The sequence below is a fragment of the Balaenoptera physalus genome (assembly GCF_965194825.1).
Source record: "Balaenoptera physalus genome assembly, chromosome: 14".
NCBI lineage: Eukaryota > Metazoa > Chordata > Mammalia > Artiodactyla > Balaenopteridae > Balaenoptera > Balaenoptera physalus.
Window position 1 is genome coordinate 87,763,370 of NC_138893.1, and position 21,787 is coordinate 87,785,156.

The 21,787-nt window shown below is 38.2% G+C and overlaps 1 protein-coding gene across 17 annotated transcripts in view; it reads right to left on the reverse strand.

Annotated features, from left to right (window-relative positions):
- Positions 1 to 21,787, reverse strand: part of TET1 (tet methylcytosine dioxygenase 1) — a 141,225-nt gene that overhangs the window by 22,853 nt on the left and 96,585 nt on the right. For 11 of the 17 annotated variants that reach the window (XM_082424368.1, XM_082424367.1, XM_082424370.1 and 8 more), the window contains 2 exons: positions 18,941 to 19,031; positions 18,292 to 18,385 (listed from right to left, as the gene is read on the reverse strand). In XM_082424368.1, the coding sequence (XP_082280494.1) occupies positions 18,292 to 18,385; positions 18,941 to 19,031 (185 nt within the window). Of the gene's footprint in view, positions 1 to 13,781; positions 14,227 to 18,291; positions 18,386 to 18,940; positions 20,292 to 21,787 lie in introns of those variants that run through there. The other 6 variants (XR_014253295.1, XR_014253297.1, XR_014253296.1 and 3 more) reach the window with 5 other exon arrangements.

Below are 21,787 nucleotides of genomic sequence, written 5' to 3' on the forward strand. Positions count from 1 at the left end.
TATATTGTATCAAACAAAATTACACCAGATAAATCTTCATGTTGTCAAACCAACAAAGTTATAGTGATTCAGTCTTTGTGTGGGAAATGCTAAAATGCTATGTATTCATTGTATCTGTGCCTTTGCCAGATCTTCCATATTTCCTTCAGTGAATAATGGAAAATTAAACATAATGAGTCTTTAAATTCAGATATAGGTTTAATAAGCTGCTTAAGTATTGCTATGGTATGGGTATTTATGTCCACCCCCGATTCATAAAATAAATCCCAAATCCCAACAATGGTATTAATAGGTGGAGCCTTGGGGAGGTGATTAGGTCATGAGGGGGAAGCTCTCATGAGTGGGATTAGTGTTCTTATAAAAGAGACCCCACAGAGCTATGCAGCCCCTTTTACCACGTGAAGACATAAAGAGAGGAGGGACCACCAATCATGCTGGCACCCTGATCTTCAAGTTCCAACCCCAGAACTGTGAGATATAAATTTCTGTTGTTTATAAGCCACCCAGTCTGATATTTTCTCATAGCAGTCTAAAAGGAGTAAGACAAGTATTAAACCTGTATAAGACCTTTGAAAACTACAAAAATATTATTGAAAGAAATTAAAGAAGACCTAAATAAATGAAGAGAGATACCATTTTCATGAAAGACTAATTATTATAATGACATCAATTTCCCCGAAATTGGTTTCTAGATTTGATACAATTCCAATCAAAACCCTTCCAGAGGGACTTCCCTGGTGGCGCAGTGGTTAAGAAACCACCTGCCAATGCAGTGGATACGGCATCGATCCCTGGTCCGGGAAGATCCCACGTGCCACAGAGCAACTAAGCCCGTGTGCCACAGCTACTGAGCCCATGCGTCTAGAGCCTGTGCTCCGCAACAAGAGAAGCCACCGCAATGAGACGCCTGGGCACCATATCGAAGAGTAGCCCCTGCTCACCGCAACTAGAGAAAGCCCACGCAGCAACGAAGACCCAACACAGCCAAAAATAAATAAATAAATAAATTCGTGTGTGTGTGTGTGTGTGTGTGTGTGTGTGTGTGTGTATATATATATATATATATATATATATATATATATATATATATATATAAAACCCTACCAGAATTAGTTTTGTTTGGGGGTGGAATTGACAAACTTGTTGCAAAGTTTATATGGAAATGCAAAGGACCAAGAAGTGACAAGGAACAAAGACAGAGAAAGTGATTTACCAGGTATCAAGATCTACTGTAAAGTTATAGTAATTAAGATACTCTAGTATCAGTGCAATGACAGATAAGGAGATCAATGGAACAAAACAGAGTGCAGGAGACCCATATAAATATGGTCACCTGACGTATAACGAAGTTGACACTGCAGTGAAATGCAAAAAAGCAGTCTTTCAATAAATGGTACTGGATAGACATCCATATGGGAAAAAGAAAAGAATCTTGATGCCTGCTTCACACGAGTGACAAGTTATGTTGTAGATCTAACTATGAAAGATAATCATTAAGAAGAAGAAAACACCTTCAAGACCTGGAATAGGCATAATATTTTAAAATAGATTACCAAATTTAATAATCCTAAAGGAAAAAGTTAAGAAACGGTAATATATTAAAATTAAGAACTTCTGTTTATCAAAAGCATTAACTAACAAAAGATTAAGTATAAAGGCAATCAATACAGTGGGAGACATAGCTGCAATATATATAATCGACAAATTATTCTTACCCAAAATATATAAAGAACTTCCTCAAATGAGTAATAAAAGCAAAGTAGAAAACTGGCTGAAAAAATTAAATAAGCTCAACACAAGACAATATCCAAACAGATGTTGAGCATATGAAAATATGCTCAACATTATTAGTCATCTAGCAAAGTAAAAAAACTTAAAAGCACTACATATGTGGTGGGGTTATAAAATGGTGTAACTGCCATGGAAAACAGTATGAAGTTCCTCAAAAAATTAAAAATAGAACTACCATATGACCAAGCAATCCCACTTCTGAATATATATCCAAAAGAACTGAAAGTAAGGTCTGAAACAAATATTTGCAAACCCATGTTCATTGAATCACACAAAGGAATATTATTCAGACTTAAAAAGTAAGGAAATCCTATCATGTGGCAAATGGATGAACCTTGAGGACATAATTCAAAGTGAAATAAGCCCATCATGAAAAGACAAACATTTACAATTTTACTTACAAATCATATTCAAATTCATAGAAACATAAAGTAGAATGGTGTTAGGGGCTAGGGTCATAGAAAAATAGGGAGCTGTTTAAGGGGTATAGGGTTTCAGATTTGCAACATGAAAATGTTCTGGAGATCTGTTTCACAACAATGTGAATATACATAATACTACTGAACTGTACACTTAAAAATGGTTAAGATGGTAAATTTTACATTATGTGTTATTTTACCACAAAAAAAAAAAGAGAGGAAAGTCTTCTTTAAAAAAGCACTACAGGGCCTCCCTGGTGGCGCAGTGGTTGAGAATCTGCCTGCCAATGCAGGGGACACGGGTTCGAGCCCTGGTCTGGGAAGATCCCACATGCCACGGAGCAACTAGGCCCGTGAGCCACAATTACTGAGCCTGCGCGTCTGGAGCCTGTGCTCCGCAACAAGAGAGGCCGCGATAGTGAGAGGCCCGTGCACCGCGATGAAGAGTGGCCCCCACTTGCCGCAACTTGAGAAAGTCCTCGCACAGAAACGAAGACCCAACACAGCCATAAGTAAATAAATAAATAATTTAAAAAAAAAAAAAAAAAGCACTACAGACCCAGGAGATTGTCTAAAATGAAAAAGATAGGAAATGTCAAGTGTTGATAAGAATGTAGAGCAACTGGAACATTGGTACATTACTCATATGAGAATGTAAAAAAATGATAACCACTTTGGAAAACTATGTGATAGTATCAACCAAAGCTGCACATATGCATATTCTGCCCCCTCAGCAATTCCACTTCTAGGTATATAACAAACAGAAATGTATCCTTATATTTCCTAAAGATAACACCACTATTGATGACAACCCAAAACTGATAAAAACCCAAATGTTAATCACCAGAAGAATGGCTCAATGAGATGAGAATGATCTACAGTTACAAGAAACATGGCTTAATCTCACAATTATAATGCCGTGAGGAAGACGACAGAAGACATATGCAGAAGAATACATATTACAAGACTGCATTTTCATAAAGTTCAAATCAGGCAAGATTAATCAATAATGTTAGAAGGCAGGAGAGTGGTTACTCTTTAGGGAGTAGCTAGTGACTGGGAGGGGGCAAGAGTACTTCTGAGGGGCAAGTAATATTGACTGCTGGTTACACCAGTGTGTACACTTCAGAAAAATTCTGTGACCTTAGGGATTTCTGAAGTCTTCTGCAGGTATATCACACTAAAATTAAAAGTGTACCTTAACCTAAATTTAAAACAAAAAACAGAAACTGCTTAGTCATTTACTGGCTCAGGACATTGTAGCAATTTTATTAACCTTTCTATAGTAGCACAGACCTCGGATCTAATAAATATTACCCAGTATTTTGTCTCTTTGCTTTATTACTGCATACTTGGCTCCTGAGCACAGAACTCAGCTCATGGGAGGCTCTCATCAAATATTTGTTGAACGAATGGTTAAAACCCACAAAAACCCAATGTGGTTGCATTTTATGAAAATTTCAAAAACAAGTGATACTATTAATAAGATGGAAACTCTCATTTCAGAAACAGATTTTAAGTGATACGAATAGTCTAAATTTTAAAACTTTTGGAGATAACCACATTTTTTTGTAACTGGAACAAAGTATTGATTGGCGAGCTATTGAAGCTGGGGCCTCATGACAGACTCACTTTATAAATTTATTTATTTTATTTTATTTTTGGCTGCGTTGGGTCTTCATTGCTGAGCGCTTACTTTCTCTACTTGCGGCGAGTTGGGGCTACTCTTCGTTGCGGTGCGTGGGTTTCTCATTGCAGTGGCTTCTCTTTGTTTCGGAGCACGGGCTCTAGGCACACGGGCTCCGTAGTTGTGGCTCACGGGCTCTAGAGCGCATGAACGGGCTTAGTTGCTCTGCGGCACGTGGGATCTTCCTGGACCAGGGCCCTGCATTGGCAGGCAGATTCTTAACCACTGTGCCACCAGGGAAGCCTGACACTCACTTTAGATGGTAAATGATGCACCCAAACATCTGAGTAATGTGATGATCATGACTACGGTCCTGTCACTTTTTAATATTCTTATATTACATGCTATGCAATTGTTATATCTGTGAAACATCACACATTCTTTTAGGACTTGTGCTAAAATCATAACCCAAATTGAATAATGTTGGAATGAAGAATGTTTTAAATAAATGGCTTTTGTAAATACCATCCACTTGTCTTTTTTTTTTTTTTAATATGTATTTATTTATTTGGTTGCATCAGGTCTTATTGGCAGGCGGGCTCCTTAGTTGCGGCCCACCAGCTTCTTAGTTGTGGCAGGTGGGCTCCTTAGTTTCGGCTCGCATGTGGGATCTAGTTCCCGACCAGGGATCAAACCCAGGCCCCCAGCATTGGGAGTGCGGAGTCTTAACCACTGCACCACCAGGAAAGTCCCACCATCCACTTGTCTTTTGATATCACTTTATTGAAACATAATTTAAATATCACGAAATTCATCCTTTTAAAGTATGCAATTCAATGGTTATTAGTACATTCAGAGTTGGCCAACCATTACCACCAATATATAATTTTAGAACATATTCATTCTCTGAAAAGAACCCCATTAGCACTCAGGCCAAATTTCTCTCTTTTCTTGGCCACCATTACTCTACTTTGTATTTCTGTAAGTTTTGCTTATTTGGGACATTTCATATAAATGGAATCCTCTAACATGTGACCTTTTGTTTCTGGCTTCTTTTACTTAGCATAATGTTCATTCATGTTTATAGTATTTATCAGTACTTCATTCCTTTTTATTGCCAAATAATATTCCATTGCATGGATATTCAACTTTATGTTTATCCATTCATTGGTTGCCATTTGGATTGTTTCAACTTTTGCTATTATGATTGATGCTGTTATCAAGATTCATGTAACAAGTTTTTATATAGACACATTTTCATTTCTCTTGGGTATATATCTAGGAGTGGAATTGCCTGGCCATATGGAAGTGTGAGCCTTCCAACTTTGCTCTTCTTTCTCAAGATTGTTCTGGCTACTCTAACATATTTTACTGTTAACTTAAGATAGGACACTCATACATTTAGAGATGATGCTGAGAATGTAAACAGCAGCTAAAATCAAAATGACCAGTGATTGGAGATTGGTATGCTCTGAGAATTTATTCCCATACTTAGTATTTATCCCTGTGACCACTACATTTCAATACTTTGTATCACAGAGAAAACTGAAGTAGGATTTCCACAGAAAAAGCCATTCTCATTAATTAATGTATTAAATACAACTTTTCTGATTAAAATTTGTATTTAAAATCCATTGTATTGTTATCACTATTTCTCTCCTGAGTTTAAATCCTGCATTTTCTATTTTCTCTAAATTATCATCAAAATTATTTGAGCAAAAGAGTTCTGGGTAGCTATTAAAGCTGTGTCTAATCAAATCCTCCTATAATTTCTAGAGAAATTAACATCAAAAGCAACTATCAAGGAAAAAATACTGGTGCAAACTAATTTGGAGAAGGAAATGAAGACCTTATGCTCTCAGTTTTGAAAAGTAGCTGATAATGAACAGTAAGTTTCTAAAGAGCCTAATCAAACTTATAAGCTTTTGCACAGCAAAGGAAACCATAAATAAGATGAAAAGACAATATACGGAATGGAAGATATTTGCAAACGATGTGACCGACAAGGGATTAATCTCCAAAATGTACAAACAGCTCATACAGCTCAATAACAACAACAAAAAAACCCAAACACGCCAATCACAAAATGGGCAGAAGAGCTAAAGACATTTCTCCAAAATGGAATACAGATGGCCAACAGGCACATGAAAAGATGCTCAACCTTGCAAATTATTAAAGAAATGCAAATCAAAACTACAATGAGGTACCACTTCACACCAGTCAGAATGGCCATCATTAAAAAGTCTGCAAATAATAAATGATGGAGACGGTGTAGAAAAAAGGAACCCTCCTACACTGTAACAATATTTTTATATTCTTAGGGCATAGAAAGAAGGGTCTCAAAGACCAAGAGCAGTTTCCACTATAGCAGGCAAACTCAGCTTCTAGCCATAGTATATTTATATAGGTAACAGAAAAAGTAAAGTAGCTTTTTAATTCCCCTGCCTCCAAAATCCAGAGAACATTAGATATATACATTCTTGCTTTGTACAAAACAAAAAAATATTCATAATGTCAATGAATGGTACACTGACATTTAATTATCTTCCACTGTAATCACTAATTTCCCTTACTGGTATATAGACTTTGTAATTGTTATTTTGGAAACACAGCATTTTGTTTGTTGGATCAGAATTACTACTACATTTGCTGGTACCTGCAGATATTTGAACATACAAAGGCTAATCAAACTATTACTTCTGAAAACTAGGATTAAAGGTGAGAATTTAGATCAAATAGACAATGTGATAAAAAAAATAAAAAGAAACAAGTGGTATTATAATTGGAAGACAATTTTTTTTTTACAGAAAATTCTTTCTAGAAAATTCAAGAGAATCAAAGAAAACTCTACTGGATTTTTAAAGAGAGTAAAACAGGTGGCTCCTTATAACTGTTGAGGACTCAACAGCTTTAATATATACCAGCAATAACCAAATAGAAGTCTGGTTTACAGCTTAAATTAAGCATAGCTGTAAGGATTATCTTAAGGGAAATGCATGTAAATAAATCTTAATTAAGCTGTTCCTAGCTGGAAGGTTAGACATTAAAAGATTTTAATTCTAGCCACTAATCTACTCCCCATTCTAAGATATATTTAGCTTGTTTCTAAAATTCATATGAAAGATTAAATGAACATTAAGTCATGAAAAAGATTTTTTAAACAACTGAGAGGGAAATGTCCTTCTAAATTTAAAACTTTTCTACAAAACTATAGCAAAAAATGCAGTACCAGCCCAGCAATGGTCTAACCTAATGGGCCAATGAACAATATCAACAAAAATGGACACACACATGGAACTTCCCTGGTGGTGCGGTGGTTAAGACTCTGAGCTCCCAATGCAGGGGACCGGGGTTCGATCCCTGGTCAGGGAACTAGATTCCACATGCATGCTGCACTAAGGAGCCCGCCTGCCACAACTAAGACTGGGTGCAAGCAGATAAATAAATAAATATTTAAGGGGGAAAAAAAAGGACACGTGGAAAATGAAGGGGAATTTTTTTTTTTTTTTTTTTGTGGCTGCGTTAGGTTTTCGTTGCTGCTTGTGGGCTTTCTCTAGTTGCAGTGAGCAGGGGCTACTCTGTCGCGGTGTGTGGGCCTCTCGTTGTCGTGGCTTCTTTTGTTGTGGAGCACAGACTCGTGGCATGTGGGCTCAGTAGTTGCAGTACACAGGCTTAGTTGCTCCATGGCATGTGGGATCTTCCTGGACCAGGGCTCGAACCCATGTCCCCTGCATTGGCAGGCGGATTCTTAACCACTGCGCCACCAGGGAAGTCCTGAGATATTGACTTTTTACTTACTAGGTAAACAATGACAAAATAAATTTCACCAGTAGATTAATTTTTTTTATAGTAAAAACGTTTTTAACAACAAGAAAAATATTTATTCTTTACTAAGTTATAAATTAAGAATTTGGGAAGAATCCATCCTTTTTCAGCCTTTTTTTACATTAAGCAATTTCTTTGAAGGCTTTTTTATAATTTCTAATACTGCATTCAAACAACCCATGAAGAATTGAGCTATATATTCTATTTCAGTATGCAAAGAGAATCAAAAACTCTTGAGTAGCCTGTGCTCGAAAACAATCCTATGTTCATTTAATCAAACTTTCTTCAGATTTAGGAAGTTGTAGAATAAAAAGTTTTTACCAGAAGTTTTACTGACTGTCACTCTTCTGCTTAACATGCTTCAGCATTTGTCCATAATTTTTAATTGCAATTTTTAACACCCTAGCTCTTAGTTTGGGTATACCCAAAATTGCTAATTATCATCTCAGAGGGTAAAACTAAGATGTGTTTTAAATTCTGAAAATAATAGACTTTTAAAATTTAATTTTAATTTCATATGGAACTTTAATTTTCTGATTGGATACTTCAAATTAACACTGAATTTAATTTTAGTTTAAAATTTAAATTTAATAATTGTATAAACATTACAGAACTATGTTACTTAAAAAAAAGAGCAAATAAAATAATCGTTGTAATACAATCTTAGCTCTAAAGATGCAGCAGTGACTAGGGTCCTACATCAGCTCCAATAAAAATCTGGGCTCCACAGAAGGACTCGGCTAGAATCACAGCTAGGAGCAACGTTTATGTCAAGTGTCGGGTATATTACCAAAGAGAGATCACTTTTGAGCTTATCCATAACCCATGTGAGAGAAAATTAGGGTTAAATTTTCAAAACAAAATGATGGTGGCCACCCCACCCCATAAAACCAAAATCATCCATTTAAATCCGCCTATATATCATAGCTAATGAACTTCAACTTTTGGGGGTGGTGGTGGTGATGATTAGGCACATGCGGGGTGCTCTGGGGTGGTGGTGATATAATTTATTTCTTGATCTGGATGGTTTGACTTTGTAAAACTTCAATGTGCTACACACTTGTGACTTGTGTACTTTCTTTGTGTATATTACAGTTCAATAAAAAGTTTCCTTAAAAAATGAACTCTATGGGACTTCCCTGGTGGTGCAGAGGTTAAGAATCTGCCTGCCAATGCAGGGGACACGAGTTCAAGCCCTGATCCAGGAAGATCCCACATGCCGCGGAGCAACTAAGCCCATGCGCCACAACTACTAAGCCTGCGCTCTAGAGCCTGAGAGCCACAACTACTGAAGCCCGTGCGCCTAGAGCCCGTGCTCCACAACAAGAGAAGCCACCGCAATGAGAAGCCCACTCACCACAACTAGAGAAAGCCCACATGCAGCCAAAAAAAAAAAAAAGAACTCTATAAGCAAGCAAGCTAACATAAAAGTAGTTCTAATGGTACATTAGTGGACAGTAGGATTAAGTGAAGAAAAATGTTTTATAACAAAAGAAAAGCAAGGACAGTGAAAAATGTAAGTCAGTTTAACATCAACTGATAGCATCAACCTCTCAGCTTTTGCCTAATTTTGATCATTGAAGTATAAAATGGTTTTTTCACATTAGCAAGATTTTGCAGACAGCAAACAAGTAGCCCAGGACACCAACTACCCCTTTATTATGTTGACATGGTAATACACAAAGAGGTGCCTGATTTGGGCACAGAAATAAGCAGTACCATGGTATAGGGTGAAGACAACCAAGGCAGATACTAGGCAGAAACTTGGAACAAAGGAATAAAAAAAGGGAAATCTTTGAAGATTATATAAATGTATAAATCCAGGTTAGATGGTTTTAAAACTTTTAGATACTTCAGCTTGGTTTATACCTCACCCCAAAAACTCTGGTCACATCACACCTAAATAGGCAATAAAACATTCACTTGTACATACTCATTGCCACACCTGCTCTATTGACTAATAAACAATCTTACATAGGGGAACCCGTGAACTGGGGGCCTGGTGTGAATTACTCAGCACTTGAACCATCTGGGGAAGCTTGCTGTTTGAATTCTTCTCCCAACTCCAGTCATCATCTCAAAGGCTCAGTTGGGGCGGTGTGGGGGGTGGGTGGGTGGGGTAATATAGGGAGTTAATAGAGCCTACTGTATCCAAGAAACTACATCACCCTTTCCACCAAGATCTACTGAATAACAAGGTAACCACTCCCTGACCAGATCCAAAGTGATGGCAGAGAAGAGTCACAAATGTCTGTCAAAGGCTAACAATTAAGGAAGAGTGTTAATGACCACCTGGCAAAGAAACATTTCCAAGATTAAAAGTGTTAAGAACAAAGGCAAAACATTGTGAAACTGGCTTAGAAAGTTGTGCTACCCAGTTATAATTTGTTGTTAGGCTTTCTGTGTGTGACCTAACCCTAACACCTCCCTTCAAGAAAAGGAGGCAAGGGCAGCATGATAAAAGTAAGATAGAGGGACTTCCCTGGTGGCACAGCGGTTAAGAATCCGCCTGCCAATGCAGGCAACACAGATTCGATCCCTGGTCCAGGAAGTTCCCACATGCCGCGGAGCAACTAAGCCCGTGTGCCACAACTACTGAAGCCTGCGCGCCTAGAGCCCATGCTCCGCAACAAGAGAAGCCACCGCAATGAGAAGCCCACACACCACAACAAAGGGTAACCCCGGGCTTCCCTGGTGGCGCAGTGGTTGAGAATCCGCCTGCCAATGCAGGGGACACGGGTTCGTGCCCTGGTCCGGGGGGATCCCACATGCCACGGAGCAACTAGGCCCGTGAGCCACAACTACTGAGTCTGCGCGTCTGGAGCCTGTGCTCCGCAACGGGAGAGGCCGCGACAGTGAGAGGCCTGCGCACCGCGATGAAGAGTGGCCCCCACTCGCCGCAACTGGAGAAAGCCCTTGCACAGAAACCCAACAGAAGACCCAACACAGCCAAAAATAAATAAATAAATAAATAAATTTATATATATATAAAAAAAAAAGAGTAACCCCCACTCACCGCAACTAGAGAAAAGCCCACGCACAGCAACGAAGACCCAATGCAGCCAAAAATAAATAAATTAATCAATTTTTAAAAAGTAGGATAGAATTCAACCACTATTTCTATACATAAGTCTGCACACACAGATGAGAAAATGTAGATAAAATCACAAGATGCTTGATTTACGTTAATGTTTAATATCAAATACAGGACAAATGTAAACTATGCAAGATGAAAAATGTAAACTATGCAAGATGAAAAGTAAGTTTGGAGCAATACAATCTACCAGTTGAAGGTTTATTAGATTCCTTAGTTTAAAATGATTGACCTTCATTTCCTCTCTCTCCTTTTTCTTCATTCCTGCATTAAGTATCCATATAAGACGCTTTTTTCTTTTTTAAATGGAGAGCTCAGCTTTTTTTTTTTTTTTAATAAATTTATTTATTTTTGGCTGCGTTGTGTCTTCATTGCTGCACGCAGGCTTCTCATTGTGGCTTCTCTTGTTGCGGAGCATGGGCTCTAGGTGCACGGGCTTCAGTAGTTGTGGCACACGGGCTCAGTAGTTGTGGCTCACAAGCTCTAGAGTGCAGGCTCAGTAGTTGTGGCGCACGGGCTTAGTTGCTTCGTGGCATGTGGGATCTTCCCAGACCAGAGATCGAACCCGTGTCCCCTGCCTTGGCAGGCGAATTCTTAAACCACTGCACCACCAGGGAAGTCCCTCCATATAAGACTTGATTGTGCTAGTGTCATTCAAAATAATAAAGTCCTAAAAACAATGTAGACTATAGAGAAACCTAACCATTTCACTCTATTTTTTATTTAACCTCAAGAGCTCAAATTTGGGTTGGACAACTTTAGCAGACTATTAGTTCTAATACTTAAAATGGCCCATGTCTCCCTCTTTCCTGAGGGAAAGAGCTAATAATGTATACCAGAGCAATACTATTTCACGATATCAATTCCAATTGAAAATATTCAATAACAGTCTTATTTAAGCTCTATATTCATTTACTCAACAAAAATTTATTGAGTCCTGAATATGTGCTGGGCATTGCTCCAGACACAAGCAACATAACTTGGAAATTTTGCAAAAAATAAACTTTAACATTACGATTTTTCTAACATATATAATCATTTATGAGGCTATTTTTTTCACAGATACACAGAATTAATTCTTGGTTTTGTTATCAAGACTATTCTTTTGCCGGACTTCCCTGGGGGTCCAGTGGCTAACACTCCGCACTCCCAATGCAGCGGGCCTGGGTTCGATCCCTGGTCAAGGAACTAGATCCCAAATGCCGCAACTGAAGATCCTGCATAAATAAATAAATAAACAAACAAACAAACATATAAAAAGATGGGGCTTCCCTGGTGGCGCAGTGATTAAGAATCTGCCTGCCAATGCAGGGGACAGGGGTTCGAGCCCTGGTCTGGGAAGATCCCACATGCCGCAGAGCAACTAAGCTCGTGTGCCACAACTACTGAAGGCTGCGTGCCTCGAGCCCGTGCTCCGCAACAAGAGAAGCCACTGCAATGAGAAGCCCGTGCACCCAACGAAGAGTAGCCCCAGGTCAACGCAACTAAAGAAAGCCCGTGTGCAGCAACGAAGACCCAACGCAACCAAAAATAAATAAATTAATTTTAAAAAAAGATGATTCTTTTGCATTGTCATTAGTAGATATCAAAATTTGCATAAGTTCTTAGCAACTATGCTTTATTTCAGTCTTGTCTCTGAATTGTTTTTGTATTTGTGAAAAGAGCCAGATTCTGAAAGAAAAATTGCAAAAGGTAACGTAAGAAAATAATTTTGCTATAGCTGCTTCATGGAAAATGCTATATATCTTTTACATACCTAGCAACCCTTAAGAAGACTTAAGCCATTAATAGGACTTTAACAGAAAGTTGCTGCCAAAATCTTTAAGCTGCAGATTTCATATTTGTCTTCATAAAAAAAATAGAGGTATTGATATATATCAAAATTCTATCAGTGTAATTATTATTATGCTAGAGAAGGTTTGAACGGTGGGAAGAATCATCCAAAATTCTACCACTTAACCCAGCCACCTTGCTCTTTTGGGTCACTTACTCAAGAGGAAGCCAGCTGCCATAAGCATATTTTCACCCTTTGCTATTTAAAGGCAAATAAGTAAAATATTCAGAAATATCTAACAGATACAGATTAACAAACCTATGTAAACTATCAGTGCCAAATATTGGGAACCAATCCCTACTACTTATTTCAGCAAATATGCAAGGTCGTATGTGGGGGAAAACACAAAAGAACAGTAACCATACCGTTAAGAAATACATAAGGGGGGCGGGGGGGAAGCAGGAAAATTATTACCACAAAAGTTAGGATGGAGGGGTTCTCGGGGCTTCTGGGAACCTAGAAAAATTGTATTTTTCACCTGGGTAGTTGCTTGATGAGTGTTCAATTTATAATCATAGGTCAACCCTACCTTTATATTTTACTAACTTTGTTTTTGATATATTCCGTAACGAACAATGTTGATGCTTATGAGCATTATTTTGTGAATAAAGATTCACAAATTAAAGTTTTTCGCCTTTAGAGATGATAGGGCTAAGGAAGATAGATTAGATTAGATGCATTATATATTAAATATATCGGATAGGGCTAAGATAGCTGTATTTTACAATGTCAATGTAGTATCCTTAACATGTTGATATTTTTAGTGAAGAAGAGATATTGAACTTTGTAATAGCCAGTCTCCAAGATGCCCCCAATCATCACCACCACCTGGTATTTATGCCCCTGCATAGTCCCCTCCTACACTAAATAAGGCTCAGTAATGTAGCAACTTCCAAGGTTAATGTCATAAAAGACATTGTGGCTTCTTCCTTATTATATTTTGACTGACTCACTCTGGGGGAAAACAAGCTGCTATGACATGAGAAAACACTTAAGAAATCCTATGATAAGAAAGTGAGTCCTCTAGTGAACAGCTATCAAGGAACTAAAGCCTCCTGCAAATGACATGGGAAGTGGACCCTCCAGCACCCTCCTCCCCAGTCACGTTTGAGATGATAAAGACCTCTTCTGGAAGCACCCTCCTAAGTTACCCACAGATTACTGACTCACGAAAGTGATTAGATAGTAATTTGTAAAGCAGCAACAGAGAAATAATACTGAGCTTATCAAGTAATTACTTAGAATGCTCTTTATAAAACATAAACCAGATAGAGAACACATCCCTAATTAAAATACTTCAAAGGCTTCATGTTGTTCATGGACTAAAATTCACTATGGCCTACAAAATCATTCATGCTCTGGCTTCTGCCTACCTTTTTACCTTCTCCGATTTCCATTCTCTACCTCCTCAACTTCACTAGACTCCTCTTAGATTATTAAAGAATGTACTCTCTTCCTTGACCTTTGTACTTGCTGTTTTCTCTGCCTAGGAATGTTCTTCCTTGCATTCTTGGGGGTATTCTTTGCATGCTCAGCTCCTTTTTGTCACTCAGTAGTCCTCAGCTTAAAAGTTCTCTCCCCAATGAGGTCTTCCCTGATGACCCATTCATAAGAAGAAAACCCTGGAAGGTTCCCACTAAAGAGAGGAAAAAGATGAGACCATATTTAAAGCAATATAAACCTGGAGTTAGTATGTTAGACTAACTGTATTAAATGAAAAAAAGAAATTACTAGTTTAAATTTGGAAAGGAGAATATAAATTTGTCATTACAGATTATGATTGTACATCTGAAATACATAAGAGAAATAAACTGGAAAACAAGAAGCATGTAAACTCTATGGGAACAAAACTTTAGAACACTCCTGAAGGACAAAAGAAGGCATCAACAAATGGAAAGGTATAGCATTTAGGATAGGAAGACTAAACATCAAAAATGTAAATTCTCCAAATTCTCTCTGTGATATGATTCCAATAAAAATACCAAAATCGAGGGACCTCCCTGGTGGTCCAGTGGTAAAGAATCTGCCTTACAATGGAGGGGACGTGGGTTCGATCCCTGGTCAGGGAACTAAGATCCCACATGGCTCGGGGAAACTAAGCCCGCGTGCCCTGGAGCCTGCATGCCACAACTAGAGAGAGGTAACCTGCATGCCACAACTAAGCCTGCACGCTGCGGCGAAAGATCCCACGCACCACAACAAAAGAAAGATTCCGCATGCCTCAACCAAGATCCCGCGAGCCGCAACTAAGACCCGACGCAGCCAAAAATAAATAAAATAAATAATAAAATAAATCTTAAACAAAAAAACCCCCCAAAATTGACAAGGTATTTCTTGCAAATAGACAAGGCGATCATAAACTCATACGGGAAAAAAAAACAAGGCAAGAATATTTAGGAAATTTCTGAAGAATTCGCTCTATCAGATATTAAAACATATTTTTAAACCCAAATAATTAGAGTAATTTGATGTTGATACATAACATGATGTGACAGAACAGAAAATCTACTAATATAAACAAATACAAATCAGTAGGGAGAAGAAAGACAATTAAGTGGTATTGGATAGCTGGGTAGCCAGTTGAAAAAACTTAAGTTGTGACTAACATTCTACACACAAGATGAATAAAACAGTTAAGTGTAGAAAAAATGAAATCATTAAAATATTATAAAAAGAAAATTCGAGATTTATAAGGTAGAAGTGGTAAAGATTTTTCTAATTAAGATACACTGAAGCCATAAAAGCAAAGTTTTCCATTAAAAATTTAACTTAACATTTCATCTCATTGGGGACTTCCCTGGTGGCACAGTGGTTAAGAATCCGCCTGCCAATGCGGAGGACATGGGTTCAAGCCCTGGTCTGGGAAGATCCCACATGCCGTAAAGCCAATAAGCCCATGTGCCACAACTACTGAGCCTGTGAGCCACAACTACTGAGACAGAGGTGCCACAACTACTGAGCCTGAGCCACAACTACTGAGACAGAGGTGCCACAACTACTGAAGCCCGCACACCTAGAGCCCGTGCTCCGCAACAAGAGAAGCCACCATAGTGAGAAGCCTGCGCACCGCAACAAAGAGTAGCTCCTGCTCACCACAACTAGAGAAAGCCTGCGTGCAGCAACGAAGACCCAACGCAGCCAGAAATTTAAAAAAAAATTTTTTTTTATTTCATTTCATTAAAAAAAATCTGTATGTTAAAAAATATGACAAACAAGGACTTCCTTGGTGGTCCAGTCGTTAAGACTCCACCTTTCCACTGCAAGGGGCGTGGGTTCAATCCCAGGTCTGGGAGCTAAGATTCCGCATGCTGTGCAGCACGGCCAAAAAAACAAGACAAAGAGAAAATATATTTGCTACTTATCACAGTCAATTTTCTAAAGGATCTTCTATAAAAATCAATAGAAGCCTAATAACCCAATAGAAAAAACGGCCCTTTTGTATTATTTCCTACTTTAAAATGTTTTGGATCGACCATCTTAACTTTCTCAAGAGTGAATAAAATATAAAAATAAAAATAAAGATCACTCTGACTACTGTTTAGATATATCTTCACCAAAACTCTTACATGTGGGGACTGACTTGTGTGGGTGAATGTTTTGTGGAAATTGAGCAAATTGAAGGCAGGTATCTTATTTGGGATTCGATTCTATTTAATGTAACAGAAGACTGCCTAGTAACAGGTTTTAGAAGTGAAAAAAAATTCTCTCATGTTACAGAAATCCAGGTTTAAGAAGCCTAAGGTTGGTACAGCGCTTCTATTGGTATCATCAGGGACTCGGGCTCCTGTCTTTCTTCTCCCCATCCTAGTACATATCTTCTATTATCAAGTCAATTCATGGTTCCAGTCGGCTGTTGGAGCTTCAGCCATTAAACCCACGTTCTATAAATGTTGAGGGAAAGGAGACAGACACAAAAGAGTACATTCTATATGACTCTAGTTGCATAGAAATCATGAAAAAGACCTGTATGGTAATGAAGTGGTTATATAGTGGTTATCTTTGCATGGAGTTACCAACTGGGAGGGGCCAAAGGGAGGCTTCTGGAGTGCTAGAAAGATTTATATCACTATCTGGGTAGTGTTATACATATGGAGAATTCCTTGATATGTTCATTTATATTTTGACAAGACTATGCACTCCAAACAGATTGAAGAAACTGAAAGTACTCTAACATATTTAGTGTTCAGTGCCCAGCTCTTGCTCTCATCACTGCTGTCACCCTCCAAAGGCTGAAAAGTAACCAAGACAGGGAATTCCCTGGCAGTCCAATGGTTAGGATTCTCCCAAATTGATTTGATACAATTCTAATCAAAACCCTACCAGAGAGACTTCCCTGGCGGTCCAGTGGTTAAGACTCCGCTCTTCCACTGCAGGGGGTATGGGTTCAATCCCTGGTTGGGGAACTAAGATCCCGCATGCCGTGCGGCGCAGCCAAAAATAAATAAATAAATAACCAAGACATACAGTCTGCTGGAACACATAAGGATTTGGTAATTGTCTCGCTTTAGGAATAGCGTGGTTCCAACCCTATCTCCATTTTGCATTTAATGTTTTTTATTCTTCTGAAATGGGCATAAAAACAATGACTTTTCCCTTTTCCAAAATCATGAGTCCCTCTATAGGGATTTATGAGGCATTGTATGTCAGGTTCTTAATATGGTTCCTGATATTTAATGAGAGGTAGTTGTTATTATTTTATTATCATTATTATAGTCATCATCATTATGGACAAATGACAGGACAGCATCTCAAATGATCCTTTGGTCAAGAATTCCAAATAAACTGGTCAATATCCTTGTGGATGTGAACATCCTCCTGATATGATACTGCTTCTCAGTTGAGAACTTCCTAAAGAAGCTAAATCCAGTTCTTACTTCTTATAGCTCCGCAAATTTAGAAAACTCAAAGTAGTCATAGAGACAATTTCGGAAATATGTTGTAAGAAGTTTGGTTTTGTTTTCAATATTGTATAATCTTCATTAAGGTGGCCCTATGAGACAATGAATTAGAAAGAATTTCAAAATAACTGTTAAAAGTTAGATATACATGCAACTAGAGATTATCGTACTAAGTGAAGTAAGTCAGAAAGAGAAAGACAAATACCATATGATATCACTTATATGTGAAATCTAAAATATGACACAAATGAACCTATCTATGCAACAGAAACAAAATCAGGGACATAGAGAACAGACTGGTGGTCGCCAAGGGGGAGGGGGCTGGGGGAGGGATGGAGCGGGAGGTTGGGGTGAGCAGATGTAAGCTTTTATATCTAGAATGGATAAACAACAAGGTCCTACTGTCTAGCACAGAGAACTATATTCAATATCCTACGATAAACCATAATGAAAAAGAATATGAAAAAGAATGTGCAAAAAAAAAAATAAGATATAGGAAACAATATATATAATTTAGTACCATTTATTTATGCTGTCTAATTATAAATGCACTGAATGCTCTCTAAAAGTAACAAAAAACTCTAAGACTAATGACCCTATATCACAAGATACCAACTGAGAATGGCCATACCCTTTTGTTCGTTAACATAAAAAGCCCAGGCTAAGACAAAATAGCTCCCTTTTTTCCCTGGGAATAATGGGGGTGGGTATTTTTCTAGTCCACATCTTCATGGAAAAAAATTGATTTAGTTTATATGTGGAATATATCCATTTTGAAAAATGTATAAACACAAAATACTTACCCACTTAGCAACTGGACACCCATTAGAGCTTTTTCCTTCTTTCCCCGTGTACACTACTATTTCTATCCTTATTGCGTTTCCTTTTTGACCATACCTGAGTATGAAACACAGTGAAGGGAAAGTAATTGCAATACACTTTTAACATCTTCATGTGCATAAGATATAGATTTACAGAAGTACAAAATTCAAACACTCCTCATAATTATAACTTTGTTAAAAATTTACTTTCGTGTGGCAGATATTTTTATTTGTTATCCAGTTCTGTTTACTTGTCCTTAAGGATCACTCGTTTAAAAAATGGCCTGGCTCCAAGACAAACAAAAGGAATGTGAATGCAGTGTTGACAGAGGTAATTTTAACTATTTCTACCATTATACAATAATATAAAAAATAAGTATGTCTGCATTTAACAAAGATAGCCTTGCTCTGTGAAGGTCTTATTGAAGGTCTTATTGAGTGCCCAATGGCTCGTATGAGTGACTCAGCAGGGACACCAGGACTCTATGCTTTTCCTGGGCCCTAAGAAACATCAAACTCATGCTCCTGAAAGTTTTCCATTCACCTCAAGTTTGTTCCCAGAGATGATTTCTCTGCATTGAGTCAGATCCCCAATAATGAATGATTTTAACAGGGAAGCATATTTCCTCACCTATTCTCCATGATTTCCCTGACAGCAGCAACACTTGGTCCTGCCCCAAGGTGTGTATAATATGGGCCTTTGTCTTTTTGTATAACTCGATCTGTGGAAGGAATAAGATTATTAGACCCAAAACTTTACAGAATTGCATAGGGGCAAGGAAGAGCTATTTTTTTTTTTTTTTTCAATTCAGAACAATGAATCTTGACAAGATTTTGGTAAGCTTTAGTAATTAAAGTCTAGGACAATAGGCCCTGGAATTTAACTTATCCCTTTCTTTCTGCTCCTAATTAATCCACTCTTTCTCTAAGAATCAGAGGAGGAAAAACATATTTTAAGTTGTGGTTCATATTTATTCTCAGATCTCCTGCTTTAAAAAAATTCTATAAAAATTGAGGTACAAAATTAAGCTACCCAAGAGCAATACATCTTAAAAGCTTGGCCTCAAAATCCTATTAAAATTGAGCCCGACAATTGCACTGCTAAGATTTTATTCTATTACACATGCGCACAATTATGTATTTATAATACACATGTATACAAGAATATTCCTTGTTACAATTGTACGTAATATTAAAAAAGAGAAACACTCTTAACATCTTTCAATGAGGTAAGAGTTAAATAGTATGTTTTAAAAGGCTTAAATTTTGTAAAACTGGAAACAAAATTAAAATCACTAATAATGTTAATTTATATAGAAAAAATATAACAGCCGTTTTTCTCTAGAAAAAGACATTTGCACCATATTTCTGTACCATTTGAATTTTTGTGTAAATTACAGAGTTCTTAGAAAATGGTATTTTAAAACTTGGCCTCTGAGATTCACGTCTAACTAGAATCACTGGGAAATGCATGTCTACCTACACCAAAAGATCACTACTTACCATTTTAATTGGACATCAAATATACCATAGGATTATTTCTGTGGCTACTTAAGCAAGATACGGTGAATAATTTTTAACTTATTGGTAATCTAGAGCAGTGGTTTTTAATCAGGGGTATTTTTGCCAAAGGGGACATTTGGCAATATTTCGGGTTGTGACAACTGCAAACGCACACCCGTGTGTGTGTGTGTGTGTGTGTGTATCACTAGTGAGTAGAGGCCAGGGATGCCACTAAACAGTCTACAATAGATAAGGTGGTCCCCCTACAACCAAGAATTATCCCACCTAAAATGCCAATAGTGCTAAATTTGAGGAACCTTGATCTAAAGGTTAATTACTCTAATTTTGCTAGAACATAATAACACTTTCACAGAAATCCTTTACCCTCAGATATGATGGGGATCCTTTACTCTCACTTGGGATGATTTCCTTTTTTTTTTTTTTTTTTTTTTTTTAATTTTCTTTAATTGCATATTTCTATACACTTTTAGAGAGAAGTGGACTTTTTTTTTTTTTTTTAGCTGTGTTGGGTCTTCGTTTCTGTGCGAGGGCTTTCTCTAGTTGTGGCAAGTGGGGGCCACTCTTCATTGCAGTGCGCGGGCCTTTCACTGTTGCGGCCTCTCTTGTTGCGGAGCACGGGCTCCAGACGCGCAGGCTCAGCAGCTGTGGCTCACGGGCCCAGTTGCTCCGCGGCATGTGGGATCTTCCCAGACCAGGGCTCGAACCCGTGTCCCCTGCATTGGCAGGCAGATTCTCAACCACTGCGCCACCAGGGAAGCCCACTTGGGATGATTTCTGAAGTTACTTTTTTGTTTCTCTTTTTAAGTTCCGATTTCTACACAATGAGCACAAAAACCTCAAATGTAACGGTTAAAGGAAAACATGTAACTGACAAGTGTATTCAACAGTTCCAGGTCCACTGCAGATACTGAATGAACTTTTTTTTTTTAAATTAATTAATTAATTAATTTCTTTTGGCTGTGTTGGGTCTTCGTTTCTGTGCGAGGGCTTTCTCTAATTGCGGCGAGCGGGGGCCACTCTTCATCGTGGTGCGCAGGCCTCTCACTATCGCGGCCTCTCTTGTTGCGGAGCACAGGCTCCAGACGCGCAGGCTCAGTAGTTGTGGCTCACGGGCCTAGTTGCTCCGCGGCATGTGGGATCTTCCCAGACCAGGGCTCGAACCCATGTCCCCTGCATTGGCAAGCGGATTCTCAACCACTGCGCCACCAGGGAAGCCCCTGAATGAACTTTGAATGCCTGGCTGTCTTGACTCTGACGCTGTGATAAGGTAGTATGTATAAGGAAAGGGTCTTGAAACTAGACAATCATCCTATTGAAATTTATGTATGCAGTCAAATTAGACGAGCTCAGGTATATAAATCTTACTGGCATTTTAAATTAAAGACCTTTTTTCCATTTTTAATGATATTCAGAGAAATAGTCTCTTTTTCACTTCAGATTTTTGAAGCAACAGAGGATGGAAGTTACAAATACAGCCGATGGAGCTGGGACTGCCTGTCTTTGAATTCCAGTTGAATCATTTACTAGCTGTGAACTTCTCTGACTCAGTCTCCTCACTTGTAAAATGGGGATAATAAGCATTCCCTTTGGTGGGTTGTTGTGAATATAAGAAGTCAAGGGTGTAGGACAGTTATCAGACTTGCAGTAAAAGATCTGGAATAGGAGCCATTATCATTATTACAATCTTCTGTCCTTGGTCCAAGAATCTCTCATTCTGCCAAATCGACCCCACTCAGACAGCATTGCCACCCCTTCCAGATTGTCAGACCCTCCTCCCTGGAGGCTCTTCATTCTCAGAGGAGCCTATCTTTGGTGCCTGGTATGTGGTAGGCTGTCAAAACTGAGTGTTGAATGATGAGCAGAGAAATGGAAGGATTCATTTCAGAATATCAAATGCACTTTGAAAAATCAAGAACTAAAAGTCATTGCTACACTTCACTATTTTTTCTATTGT